Consider the following 14,910-nt stretch of genomic DNA (forward strand, 5'->3'; position numbering starts at 1 on the left):
AAAACCTTTATATCGACAGATCTGAAGTTGATCTAGAGATTTAAGTGTTGAATAATTTTTTTTTTTAAACAATATATAACTTATTTTTGTCATAAAAAAAAGTTTTCTCGAACAAAAATGCCATACAAAAAGCAAAAAAACGTTATATCGACAGATCTGAAGTTGATCTATAGATTTAAGTGTTGAATAATTTTTATTTTTTATTTTTTAAACAATATAACTTATTTTTGTCATAAAAAAACAGTTTTCTCAAACAAAAATGCCATTAAAAAAAAGCAAAAAAACTTTATATCGACAGATCTGAAGTTGATCTATAGATTTAAGTGTTGAATAATTTTTATTTTTTATTTTTTAAACAATATAACTTATTTTTGTCATAAAAAAAACAGTTTTCTCGAACAAAAATGTCATTAAAAAAAAGCAAAAAACCTTTATATCCACAGATAGATCTGAAGTTGCCTTGAGTAAAAAATATCATATATATATATACTGTATATATATATATATATATATATATATACTGTATATATATACTGTATATATATATATATACTGTATATATATATATATATATATATATATATATATATATATATATATATATATATATATATATATATATACACACATATATACATACCGTATTTTTCGGAGTATAAGTCGCACCTGCCGAAAATGCATAATAAAGAAGGAAAAAAAAAAATATAAGTCGCACTGGAGCCCGGCCAAACTATGAAAAAAACTGCGACTTATAGTCCAAAAAATACGGTATACATATATATATATATATATATATATATATATATATATATATATATATATATATTTATATATATGATTTAATTTAAACAATTTTATGAGTGGGACCCATTTAGGTCCCCAATCATTTTAGTGTTTTTTTGTTTTTTTTTAAACTATCAATGCTAAAAAAAAAAAAAGAATATTCAAAATCAATGATGTTGTGAATTATTGACATATTTAAGGTCCCAATTACTTCACATCAAGTATTACACTTTGAATTTTGGGGGGGAAATATTGCATATTGTGTGTGTCCGCCGGACAAAACAGGGTTTTGACAAAAAGGGCATAACACATAAAAAACAAAAAAATGTTTTAAAACTATCGACTGATCTGAATTTGATCTAAAGATAGCGGACCAAACTTGAGGAGAGCCCTAAAGGTTAGAAAAATCTATATATAGTATTTGTTTTGAAAATGAAAAATATCAAAATGGCCGCTGCAATGTTTTGATTTTCCAGTCAGCGGGCCTCAGGGGAAAAAGTTTGGACACCCCTTCCATAGACTGTATGGGAAAAGTTCATGTGTTCACTGGAGATATGAATGAACTCTTGAACTACGTCTTTATTTGTGTCGGTGAATGATGTCATGTCTTTTCTGTCAAACAACAACAACAAAGAAAAAATACTCACGTCCCCCACGAAGGAGATAAAGTAGGACCTGGAGCAGCTGATGGAGAAGTTGTGGTAGAGCTCCTGCTCAAACATGGTTTTACCCTCCTGCAACACGCACAAACACTGTCACTGCCCTGGTTCCAGAAGCTTCCCTGCGTGTTTGCAGACGCAGCAGAGTGACGCGGCTCACCTTGATGTCAAACACTCGGATGAAATAGGACCTCTGCGGGTTGTCCTTGACCAAACATGCCACCCCGCAGCACTTCTTCAGCCAGCCGCAGCTCCGGTCGGCGGCGTAGACCTGCACCACCGCCGAACACAGCGTCTGCGTGCCACAACGGTCAGTGTCGCACGTCTGCTATGGTTTATTGTATGCTCTCGCGACATCCTAGTTTAGCTGCTAGCAAAACAACCAGCCAATCAGTGCAGAAAGCTTGACAGGAAATAAAGCCACGTTTCCACAGTAAAATGTCGTGCTCAATCATGTCTGTGGTATTTGAACGTTTAGGCTGCACGATTTGGAGAAAAAAACCTACCGTAAATTTCGGATTATAACCCGCTACGCTTTGCACCCTGCGGCTTATGGTTGGCGCTGCAGTGTCCTTCCATTTAGTCCTTTCAGCCGGAAGTACAAATGCCGTTCCGTCTTCTCGCCGCTCATGGCGTTCCTCAATGATGGACGCTTTTTGACCTCCCTTCCTCCTCAACGACACCTGGAGTCGTACTTTTGCTTGCATGCAGAACGGCCTGGGGCCTGGGGCCGTTCTGCATGCAAAAATGTTTTAAGCATACCGTATTTCAATTTTTTTTTTACTAAAATGTGAAATAAACTAACTGTACCTAAAATGTGTACTAACATTTTTAGTACATATTTTTTAAGTATATTTCACATTTTAGTCAAAAAAGTGAAATAAACTTTAACTATACTTAAAATGTGTACTCACATTTTTGGTACAGATTTTTTAGGTATTTTTCATATTTTAGTACAAAACTTTTTCAAGTATACTTCACATTTTAGTACATCATTTTTAAAGTACCGGTATATTTCACATTTTTGACTAAAACATGATATACACTTTAAATATACTTAAAATGTGTACTAACATGATTAGTACATTTATTTTTCCATGTATTTCACATTTTATAACATATTTTTTAAAACTACATTTCACATTTTAGTACATATTTTTCAAAACTACATTTCACAATTTAGTACATATTTTTAAAGAGTATATTTCCCATTTTAGTCTGAAAATGTGAAATATACTTTAACTATACCTAAAATATGTACTAACACTTTAGTACATTTATTTTCAAAAGTATATTTCAAATTTTAGGACATATTTTTAAAAAGTATAATTCACATTTTTTATTAAAATGTGAAATATACTTTAAATTAAGTATATTTAAAGTATAGTTCACATTTTAGCACATATTTTTTGAAATATACTTTAAAAAATGTACAAACATTTTTCAAGTATATTCACATTTTTGACTAAAATGTGAAATATACTTTAAATATACTTAAAATGTGTAAGAACATTTTTAGTACATATTTTTAAGTATATTTCAAATTTTAGTAGATATTTTTTTTAAGTATATTTTACATTTCAGTACATATTTCAAAAGGTATATTTCACATTTAAAACTAAATGTAAACAAAAAATCTAATTTAAATTAACTTAAAATATGTACTTAAAATGTGAGTACATATTTTCTTTAGTACATTTCACATTTGGGTAATATTCTAATCCCTGCGTTGCATCATCCTGTCAGGCTCAAATGCGCTCTTTCACGATGTACAACTTGTAAAAACTGCTGTTTCTGCTTCAGGACTTAAGTCTCATACTCAAAAAATGCAGTTTGACCCAAGTCATTAACCAATTAAATGAGTCAAAGCAACAGGCCATTATTAAATCCTCTCTGGATGAGGATTAGAATGTTGAGGTTTTTCCCGGGTGGGGGGGTTAAACCCACATGAGGACATGATGGGGGGTGTACTGCATTACTACATTATATACTGTATACTAACTATACCAGAGGTGTCCAAAGTGCTAAAATTACACTACTATTGTGGCCCTTAGTAGAACTACACTAATACTAACAGGTTGACTTGACAAAGTGATTCATTGAACAATATTTGTTTATACATGTGGCCTAAATTCAGTGTTAAATTAAGTCTTAATTGTCTTATTTTCTATTATTACGTTGTGGTGATCAATATATATATATATATTCACCAAGCTAGACTTGTGTTTCCATTTAAGGGTGAACAATGCTAACAACACGGCGGCTAATCTTCACTGCAACAATCGAGTGGACCAACTTTTTGCATGCAGTACATCTTCAACTCCTGCCTCATCAATAACACATCCCGAAACTGGTGAAACTTTGACGTGAGCGACGCGAAAAGACAACGTGGGACCCGCTGGGCGAACATGCAACGTTAACAACACAACTAAATGGCCGTAGCTGCGACTATCAACTTGACCATGTTTTGACAGAACAATTTGCGTCCGTGGTTTCAGCCCATGGAGAAACTACCCAGGATGTGATGAAGTATTTCCAAGTAGTGGATGTGTTGTAGTGACCGGGTGATGCTTGGAGAATCCTCCGGGCTACAAGTGAGGACTGCAATCTACGGTAAAACAGCCTTGTTGATGCTTATTGGATGTTTTTAAGAGGGCTTTATGGACATAATAGTGGGCTGCGTTGTTAGCCACCTCATACTTTCCGTATTTTACAATAACATTCTTTTAATATTGATTCAGTAACACAAATTCCTCAGTAAATTCACCAAAACGTCACCGTGGAATTATTGAGTCTGTTTAGCTGATTGGAGCGCAGCTAGTGGGTCCATGACCATGACTTTTGTTTTGTTTGATCATCCGTTTTACTGCCGTGTTAGTCATATCTGCAACTTGTACTTTTTTACTCTGCAGACATGAAAAGTAAGAAAACAAATAGTATATTTTATCATATATTTGCATATCAGCATGTTTATGCATGTTATTTCAAGTATTTCCAGGTAGTGGATGTGTTGTAGTGACCGGGTGATGCTTTGAGAGTCCTCCCGGCTACCAGTGAGTACTGCAATCTACAGTAGAACAGCCTTGTTGGCGCTTATTGGATGTTTTTAATTGGGCTTTATGGACATAATAGTGGGCTGCGCTGTTAGCCACCTCGTACTTTCCGTATTTTACAATAACATTCTTTTTGTATTGATTCAGTCTCACAAATTCCTGAGTAAATTCACCAAAACGTCACTGTGGAATTATTGAGTCTGTTTAGCAGATTGGAGAGTGAGCTTGCGCAGCTAGTGGGTACATGACCATGACTTTTGTTTTGTTTGATCAGCCGTTTTACTGCCATGTTAGTCATATCTGCAACTTATATTTTTTTTACTCTGCAGACATGAAAAGCAACCAAAAAATAGCATATTTTAGCATATATTTGCATATGAGCATGTTTATGCATATTCTTTCAAGTATTTCCAGGTAGTGGATATGTTGTAGTGACCGGGTGATGCTTGGAGAATACTCTGGGCTAGCAGTGAGTACCGCAATCTACAGTAGAACAGCCTTGTGGCCGCTTATTGGATGTTTTTAGAGGGCTTTATGGACATAATAGTGGGCTCCGTTGTTAGCCACCTCATACTTTCCGTATTTTACAATAACATTATTTTTGTATTGATTCAGTAACACAAATTCCTCAGTAAATTCACCAAAACGTCATCGTGGAATTATTGAGTCTGTTTAGCTGATTGGAGAGCGAGCTTGCGCAGCATGTTTATGCATATTTAAAGTATTTCCAGGTAGTGGATGTGTTATAGTGACAGGGTGATGCTTTGAGAGTCCTGCCGGATACCAGTGAGTACTGCAATCTACAGTAAAACAGCTTTGTTGGCGCTTATTGGATGTTTTTTTAGAGGGCTTTATGGACATAATAGTGGGCTGCGCTGTTAGCCACCTCGTACTTTCTGTATTTTACGACTTAGAATGCACGATAGGCAACATTCCAGTCGTTTACCATGGTCAGGGCTGCAGCCAATTAGCTGCAATAAACGAGGGGCGACTTGGACTGCAAATTGATGACCTCCTGGATGATCGATTGAGCCGGAAGTGGATGACGAGAGAGTAAAATGGTTTAGTGCGGAGGTCGTGCAGGTGCGTGACGATGACTTACCGCACATTTCCTGCCCAGGTAGCCGAACAAGCAGTCGTTCTCCTGCGGGGTCAGCAGCATGGAGCCCGCGTTAGCGGCCCTGCGGGGCAGCGGGTGGCTGTTCATGGCTCCGGGTTGCCACTCGACGACGAGCAAACACTGCTAACGGTGTTTATTTACGCCACATCCAAGCGGGCGGCGGGCGCGGTGGCCTCCAGCCCGATCATCTCCGCCGACTGCAGGGGCTGGAGGGCGGCCAAGGACCGGGCGTGCCCCGGGACTGCACCTGCTTCGAAAACAAACTTAAATTCCTCTCTTCGGCGTCAAATCACGCAAATAATCCCCCCCAAGTACGCGTCTTGAGTGGAACAAACGCACAAGTTCGATCGTAAAAAGTCGAGCGGCCGCTGCAGCGATGCGTCCATCCAACATGGCAACTACATGGACGGTACCACCGAGCCGACAACACTGGGGGGTGTTCAACTAGGAACTAACACGTACACTTCCACTGCGGCGACCAATAAGAACTCGGTAAACCCCCAAACCCTTACGAATAAATGTGAGGAATTATATTGTCGTCCAAAAAAAGTGCCATTATTAAGTGCAGTTTTAAACTTCGAAAGTGGTTTGGTCCGAAGAACGCAGCTCTGCGGAGGCAAAGGGAGGGGCGGGACCAGCGTGACGTCACAAGCCGAGACCAGATGGCGGACGCGGAGACGTAAACAAGAACCCCAAGAAGTCCTGAAATATTAATAACGTTTTGTCCGCCGCGTGTTGACACAATTGACCGAAAGCTTTTATTGGCCAAAACTGTGGCCGGAAATACGGAGGGAAAAAGACCAGTCAGGAAATGTCCATATTTGGATATAAATAGTAAGCATGCACCCAAAACATACTGAACATGTTCAATCGGAATAAATAATGAACCTATTTATGTTTCTACACTCATAATACATTTAAAACATATTTATCATTCATATTCGTCACTCCACTCAATCCATTCACTCCTACTTTTCGTTAGCGGCGGCGTATATCAGAGGAAGGGGGAGGGGCTTGCTCCCTCGTTGCCATGGCGACGTGTAAACTGAAGCCCTCCGTGTTGCTAACGAACGTAGCGTCTCGGCTCGTCGGTCAAAAAGTTGCAGTGAGGAAAGAATCATGTCGGAGGAAGAGCAGGAGGGCAACACCTCACAGGAGGAGCGAGTGGGTCTCGACGAGGAGCGGCAGGTGGGCAGGTCTAGTCCAGGTGAGATGTGTGGCCGGAAATGGAGCAGTTAACACGAGTCAGGTTAACCGCCCCAGGGATGTCCCGATATCAGCGAAGACAAGTATCGAACTATGCATCTAAAATGTTAGATATATGCGCTACGTCCTGCAGCATGTTGACTTGTGTGTGTGTGATATCATGTGCAATACAAGCAGTCCTGCAGAATGTTTTCCTGTGTGTGATATCATGTGCGATACAAGCAGCCCTGCAGCGTGTTTACTTGTGTGATATCGTGTGCGATACAAGCAGTCCCGCAGAGTGTTTACCTGTGTGATATCAGGTGCAATACAAGCAGCCCTGCAGAGTGTTTACTTGTGTGTGATATCATGTGCGATACTGTGAGTCCTGCAGAATGTTTACGTGTATGATATCATGTGTGATACAAGCAGTCCAGCAGAGTATTTACCTGGGTGTGTTTCATGTGCGATACAAGCAGTCCTGCAAAGTGTTTACTTGTGTGTGATATCATGTCTGATACAAGTAGTCCTGCAGTGTGTTTACTTGTGTGTGATAACATGTGCGATATGAGCAGTCATGCAGTGTTTACTTGTGTGTGATATCATATGCGATACAAGCAGTCCCGCAGAGTATTTACTTGTGTGTGATATCATGTGCGATACAAGCAGTCCTGCAAAGTGTTTACTTGTTTGTGATATCATGTCTGATACAAGTAGTCCTGCAGTGTGTTTACTTGTGTGTGTGATAACATGTGCGATATGAGCAGTCATGCAGAGTGTTTACTTGTGTGTGATATCATATGCGAAACAAGCAGCCCTGCAGAGTATTTACTTGTGTGTGATATCATGTGCGATACCAGCAGTCCTGCAGAGTATTTACTTGTGTGTGTGGGATATCATGTGTGATACAAGCAGCCATGCGGTGTGTTTACTTGTGTGTGTGTGTGTGTGATATCATGTGCGATACAAGCAGTCCTGCAGCGTGTTTACTTGTGATATCATGTGCAATACAAGCAGTCCTGCAGCGTGTTTACTTGTGTGTGATATCATGTGCAATACAAGCAGTCCTGCAGCGTGTTTACTTGTGTGTGTGTGTGATATCATGTGCGATACAAGCAGTCCTGCAGCGTGTTTACTTGTGTGATATCATGTGCAATACAAGCTGCCCTGCGTTGTTTACTTGAGTGTGATATCATGTGCGATACAACCAGTCCTGCAGAGTGTTTACTTGTGTGTGATATCATGTCTGATACAAGTAGTCCTGCAGTGTGTTTACTTGTGTGTGTGATATGTGCGATACGAGCAGTCCTGCAGAGTGTTTACTTGTGTGTGTGTGATATTGTGTGCGATACAAGCACTCCTGCAGAGTATTTACTTGTGTGTGTGATATCATGTGCAATACAAGCATCCCTACGGTGTGTTTACTTGTGTGTAATATCATGTGCGAAACAAGCAGTCCTGCAGCGTGTTTACTTGTGTGATATCATGTGCAATACAAGCAGTCCTGCGGTGTGTTTACATGTGTGTGATATCATGTGCGATACGAGCAGTCCTGCGGCATTTTTACTTGTGTGTGATATCATGTGCAATACAAGGAGTCCTGCGGCGTTTTTACTTGTGTGTGATATCATGTGCGATACAAGCAGCCCTGCGGCGTGATTACTTGTGCCGGATATCGTGTGCGATAAAAACAGCCCTGCAGCTTTTTTACTTGTGTGTGATATCATGTGTTACAAGCAGTCCTGCAGCGTGTTTACTTGTGTGTGATATCATGTGCGATACGAACAGTCCTGCAGCGTGTTTAATTGTGTGTGATATCATGTGCGATACAAGCAGTCCTGCAGCGTGTTTACTTGTGTGTGATATAATGTGCCATACAAGCAGTCCTGCGGCGTGTTTACTTGGGTCTGATATCATGTGCGATAAAAACAGCAGCTTTTTTTACTTGTGTGTGATATCATGTGTGTTACAAGCAGTCTTGCAGCGTGTTTACTTGTGTGATATCATGTGCGATACGAACAGTCCTGCAGAGTGTTACTTGTGTGTGTGATATTTAATGTGCGATACAAGCAGTCCTGCAGTGTGTTTACTTGTGTGTGATATCATGTGCGATACAAGCAGTCCTGCAGAGTGTTTACTTGTGTGTGATATCATGTAAGGGACAAGCGGTAGTAAATGGATGGCTGGATGGACATCTACAAAAGGTAAACATGCAAGGCTACTAAGTACATGTCAATATAAACAAGTGTCAAATAATTATAGTTGAATATTACTTACACATACAAAGTCTCCAAGGCAGAAGCGTATTAAAAAGTATCCAGTAACAAACGTGTCCGCAACATTCAATGAACTGTGTCATGAACTCCATGAATTTGTGGCCAAAAAAAAACAATTACCACTACACTTTAACTTCAAGACGGCAAAAAGTCATTCCAGACGGTTAATAATAAATAGGTTAGTGTTTTCCATAGCTGCCATTAGTCTGTGTTGGACCCTTTTCTAACATTCCACACTACTAAGTAACACAAATATGTTTGATTCCTGCTGATTAGGTGTCAGATCGATATCAGAGGTGGAAAAGTCGTACCGGGACACCCGTATAACATTATGATGATACAATAAACATGTTTAGTGTTGACAAAACACTCTGTTAGCTTAGCTCGCTAGTGCTAATTGCTTGACTATGAAATCATGTTTTAGTGTTTGTGTCACGGACGCTTGCTTCTTCATGTGTGCAGACGAGCAGCAGACTGAGGCCACGACTGAACAATCTGAGAACGATGAAGAAAATGTGGAAAATGCATCAGCTGTAGGTGGGTGCGCTAATTACTCACTGGAGCACGCCTGTCAAACGCACGGCCTGGGGCCCAGAAATGGCCCGCCACGTCATTTAACGTTGTCTACTACATAATTTTTTGTGGTCCGCCATATAATTTATGTGCCACATCAATTTATATGGCTCACCACCTCATTCTAAAGTGACCTGCCTTGTCATTTTGTGGCTCAACACGTCATTTTAATTTGGCCCGCCATATCATTTAGGTGGTTCGCCACATCATTTTATATGGCTCACCACCTCATTGTAAAGTGGCCCGCCACATCATTTAATGTGGTCTACCACGTCATTTTTTGTTCTCCGCCATATAATTTAGGTGGCCCGCTACGTAATTTCTGGCCCGCCACATCATTTTATATGGCTGACCACCACATTTTAACTTGGCCCGCCACGTCATTTATGTGGCCTGCCATATCATTTCAGATGGCTCACCACATCATTTTAAAATGGCCTGCTTTGTCATTTTATATAGTTCAACACCTCATTTTAATTTGGCTTGCCACGTCATTTAGGTAGCCCGTCATATAATTTTATATGGCTAACCACCTAATTTTCAAGTGGTCCGCCACGCCATTTCTGGTGGCCTGTCACATGATTTATTGTGGTCGGAACACATAATTTGTCCTAGTCTGCCACATAATTTATGTGGGCTGCAACATAATTGACTGTAGCCTCCCACGTCATTTTAGAAGCATTGCCACATCAGTTTAAGGTGGCCTGCTACATAACGTATTGTGGTCTGCCACATAGTTTAACATGGTCTGCCGCATAATTCATAGTGGTCTGCTATGTAATTTAACATGGTCTGCCATGAAATTAAAATGGCCTGACACATCATTTTGTAAGCCTTGCCACATCAGTTTAATGTGGCTTGCTACATAATATATTGTGGTATGCACACATGGTTTATAACATTGTCTGCCACATAACATAATGTAGTCTGCCATTTAATTTCATGTGGTCTGCCACATAATTTATTGTGGTCTGCTACACCAGTTACATGGCCCACCACGTAATTTATGTGGTAGCCCACAACATTCACGTGGCCCGCCACATCATCGTATACGCCTTGCCACAACATTTTACTGTGACCTACCATGCCATTTCATGGGGTCTGCCACATAATATTAAATGGTCTGCCACATTAATTCCTGTGATGAGGTGGCGACTTTGTCCAGGGTGTACCCCGCCTTCCGCCCGAATGTACAGTTGCTGAGATAGGCTCCAGCACCCCCCGCGACCCCGAAAGGGACAAGCGGTAGAAAATGGATGGATGGATGGATGCCACATTAATTACGTGGCCCTCTGAGTGCAGCCATAATTGTGGCGTGGTCCTCAGTAAAAACGAGTTTGAGACTCCGGCCCTAGAGTATTGTTTTTAATATTGTTGTGCAGCACTTTGGAAACATTTTTGTTGTTTAAATGTGCTATATAAATAAAGTGGATTGGATTGGAGTACAGTACCTCAAAGATGGAGTCCACCTCCAGTGTTGATATCTGGACACTTTTTTCTTCATTTTAGCAGAAGAAAAGCAGACTGATGGATCCAACAATGAGGGGGAAGAGGTGGAAAAGTCAGCAGTTACAGGTGAGTGTGCCAGGTACCTTCTAGAGATTTCGCCCTCAAGTCCGTTTCCAGTATTGAAGTCACGGACGCTCGCTTCTTGGGTTGTGCAGAAGATCAGCAGACGGAGGCGACGACTGAACAATCGGAAAACGACGAAGAAAAGTCAGCAGCTACAGGTGAGTGTGCCAGGTACCTTCTAGAGATTTCGCCCTCAAGTCCGTTTCCAGTATTGAAGTCACGGACGCTCGCTTCTTGGGTTGTGCAGAAGATCAGCAGACGGAGGCGACGACTGAACAATCGGAAAACGACGAAGAAAAGTCAGCAGCTACAGGTGAGTGTGCTAGGCACTTTCTACACCCTCAAGTCCGTTTCCAGTGTTGATGTCACGGACGCTCGCTTCTTGGGTTGTGCAGAAGATCAGCAGACGGAGGCTACGACTGAACAGTCGGAAAACGACGAAGAAAAGTCAGAAGCTGCAGGTGAGTGTGCTGATTACTTCCTGCTTTACAAGGAGGTCCATTTTCCAGTGTCGATGTCATGGACGCTTGCTTTATTTGTGCAGGAGAACTGCAGGCTGATGGATCCAACAATGAGGGGGAACAGGTGGAAAAGTCAGCAGCTGCAGGTGAGTGCGCTAACTACTGCCTGCTTCACTAGGAGGGCCATTTCCCAGTGTTGCTGTCATGGACGCTTGCATCTTCACTTGTGCAGAAGAACCGCAGACTGGACAAACCAACAACGATGAGGGAAATGCGAAAACATCTGCAGGTGAGACGTTTTTACAACCGAGAAGCAGTGGTGGCCTCAGTGAATGTGTGGCACACTCACTAGCTGCGTCAGCACTGTGTTAGTGTTTCATAATGGCACCATCTGCTGAATTAAAACAGTCAAATGTGTGTGTGTGTATATATATATATATATATATATATATATATATATATATATACGTACACAAAATGTGATCTTTAAACAAAATAAATCATTAGCAAAAATGTTTTTCACTGAATACCTGTGCAAAAATTAATATAAAACATAAAACTTCGGTCAATGAGCTAAATTGTAAACAGGAAAATAAACATTTACCTTATTTGACGCTGTAAAATCCAATTATTCCACACTTCACAATTGTTCGCATGTGTGAAGTTGGCACCTTTTATCATTGCAAATATTGAAATAACTCAAAACTTGTGTCGTAAAATGTTTGGTTTGTGGCGTGACGGTTTTTAATTATTCTAAAATAAATTTTCTGACGAGTGATGTCATCCAGACCCCCCCTTGTCAATATTTCCTCAAACTTGTCCCATTCGTTTGTGCTGCAACATGTTTTGTATAACTATTTATCAATCAATCAATCAAAGTTTATTTATATAGCCCTTAATCACAAGTGTCTCAAAGGGCTGCACAAGCCACAATGACATTGTAAATTAATAATACTGGACGTATTGGAAATTTTCTAATAAAGTAGTCAAATAAAATTTTCTGAGATTTATTTGAAAAGCTCGAGCATCTCAAAAGGCACATGTCATGTTCATTGCAAAGTATATAAGGACATTAATGAATATTATTATAATGAATAATAAAATGTTAACATACAAACTGTAATTTAAAAAAAAAATTATTTGGACAAGTTTGGGGATGGGGATAATTACAAATAATAGCAAGTTAATAACGTCAAACCTATAATAGATAAGACCATAGAAACTATAATAGTAAGACAATATTTTTTTGCAGCACAAACAAATGGGGACAATTTTGGGAGGTTTTGACAAGGTTATGAATAATAAAATGTTAATAACATAAAACTATAATAGTAAGACAAATACAATATTGCATCACAAACATTTAGGACATTTGACAGAGTAAAGTGGAGTTATTTATTTTATGTCTTGGAGAGATTTGGCTTTGGTAACAGTTATTTCAGTTAGGACAAATAATACCGTTCTACACGGCAGGGTTGTCCTCTGAGTCCATAGTTTTTTTTGCTCTTGCCATTGAGCCTCTTTAAATAGCGCTCCGTACCAACCCCCATATGTAGACACAACGTGCAGGTGAAGGTCTCTCTCTATGCCGATGACCTCCTTCTATAAGTCTCGGACATCTCCGTCTCGGTCCCGGCTGCCTTAAGTACTCTCCAAGCTTTTGGACATGTCTGTTTACAAATTTAACTTGTGGAAAAGTGAAATATTTCCCATAAATGGTGTGCCAAGAAATATTCACTGCACTATATTTTCCCTTTAAATTTGCCTTGTCCAGGTCACACGTACACTTGCAGAGCTTTATAAAGCCAACTTTGTTCTACTGTTGTCCAGAATCCGGGGAGATTCTGATCGCTGGTCCTTACTTAACTTATCTGCAGTGGCTCGTGTCAACTCTGCTAAAATGAACGTACTACCGCAATTTTCCTACCAGTTGCAGTGTATACCACTTTTTCCCCTCTCAAACCTACTTTCATGAATTACATTTTAGACTTCATTTGGAATAAAAAAGACTCACTAGTTACGTAAACAATATTTACAGAGACCCAAGTTTTACTACTGGGCCACCAACATTAGAATCCTTAAATATTGGCCGCAATATGAAACATTTGGTCCTACCCCGTTATGGCTGATTATGGAGGCGAAGTCAACTAAACCAGTATCTGTTAGGGCTCTGGTTCACTCTCCCATCCACTTTTCTACTTCCGCTTTTACGAAAAATCCAATCGTAAAAAACAAATTTTGGTTTACAGACTATTTCTAGTCTTGCACCCATCACTGCTAACCATGCTTTCCCTCCCTCTCTTGTCGATGGTGCCTTTTTAAGGTGGTCAAGTCTGGGGATCAACAGCATTAAAGAACTAGAACATTTTGATGGGCCTGCTACCTGTGCCCTAGACCTCTGGCCGGGGTTCGCCGGAAGCCGCCGTACTCATTAGATGGTGCCGAGTGAGTTTTAGGTGTAAATGTTCAAAACGAGCCACAGAGCTAGCCTAAAACAGTAGCATGTTTACATAAAAATGCTAAAACTTAGCATGTGTGCTAACGATAGCATGATAACAGTCAGCATGTTTTATATACCAAGTTATACGGCTCAAAGTTGTATGGCTGTGGAAATGGAAACAAAAGTGTAAAAATAGATGAAAAAGTTAGCAAGCCTAACATAGCTTGCTAGCATACTATGGTTTGCATGCTAACAGTTAACAAGTGTCACATACCGAGTAATATGACTCTGTGCTAAACGGTTGCAAAAGTAGCTCAAAAAGTTAGCATGCTAACATTAGCTTACTAACAGTTTTGCCTTTTTCCAGCAACTTTGTGATAAATGTTCACTCCCTAATCAACACTTTTTTAAAGATATCTACAGATCTGCAGTTTTGTTCATAATACTTTTCCTAGGTTTCCAGATTTATCAACTGACGCAGTTTTTGTTTCTGACGCCGCTTCCAACTTTAAAAGTATCGATTACACGTATTTACAATCACATTTTCCATTTACGTCCTGAATCTCTGAATTCAATTAAGTCACGTTGGGAGGGTGACTTAGAAGTGACCCTGTCTGAGGAGAGCTGGACAGAGATTTGAAGTAGACTTCTATTTGTGTTCGACACAGCCTCGTCCAGTACTTATTATACCAAGGTCTGGCTGGCTGAGATGTATGACAGAATATCGCTATTACGTGATGGCTGTCAACAGTCTCCAACTAACTTATTACATCTGTTTAGGCTTTTGT

General features: G+C 39.9%; 2 protein-coding genes across 7 annotated transcripts in view; one reads left to right on the forward strand and one right to left on the reverse strand.

Annotated features, from left to right (window-relative positions):
• Positions 1-6,024, reverse strand: part of wasla (WASP like actin nucleation promoting factor a) — a 30,661-nt gene extending 24,637 nt beyond the window's left edge. Inside the window, exons 1-3 of one of the 2 annotated variants that reach the window (XM_061924680.2) lie at positions 5,598-6,024; positions 1,603-1,737; positions 1,431-1,517 (exon numbers count right to left, since the gene is read on the reverse strand). In XM_061924680.2, the coding sequence (XP_061780664.1) occupies positions 1,431-1,517; positions 1,603-1,737; positions 5,598-5,702 (327 nt within the window). In that variant the 5' untranslated portion in view covers positions 5,703-6,024. The remainder of the gene's footprint in view (positions 1-1,430; positions 1,518-1,602; positions 1,738-5,597) is intronic. The other variant, XM_061924681.2, reaches the window with a different exon arrangement.
• A 298-nt stretch (positions 6,025-6,322) lies between these two features.
• Positions 6,323-14,910, forward strand: part of iqub (IQ motif and ubiquitin domain containing) — a 28,263-nt gene continuing 19,675 nt past the window's right edge. For 2 of the 5 annotated variants that reach the window (XM_061924675.1, XM_061924678.1), the window contains exons 1-8: positions 6,323-6,822; positions 9,539-9,613; positions 11,159-11,224; positions 11,314-11,379; positions 11,469-11,534; positions 11,617-11,682; positions 11,766-11,828; positions 11,915-11,971. In XM_061924675.1, coding sequence (XP_061780659.1) covers positions 6,735-6,822; positions 9,539-9,613; positions 11,159-11,224; positions 11,314-11,379; positions 11,469-11,534; positions 11,617-11,682; positions 11,766-11,828; positions 11,915-11,971 — 547 coding nt within the window. In that variant the 5' untranslated portion in view covers positions 6,323-6,734. The remainder of the gene's footprint in view (positions 6,823-9,538; positions 9,614-11,158; positions 11,225-11,313; positions 11,380-11,468; positions 11,535-11,616; positions 11,683-11,765; positions 11,829-11,914; positions 11,972-14,910) is intronic. The other 3 variants (XM_061924676.1, XM_061924677.1, XM_061924679.1) reach the window with 3 other exon arrangements.

This window comes from Nerophis lumbriciformis, linkage group LG29 (assembly GCF_033978685.3).
Source record: "Nerophis lumbriciformis linkage group LG29, RoL_Nlum_v2.1, whole genome shotgun sequence".
Classification (NCBI taxonomy): Eukaryota; Metazoa; Chordata; class Actinopteri; order Syngnathiformes; family Syngnathidae; genus Nerophis; species Nerophis lumbriciformis.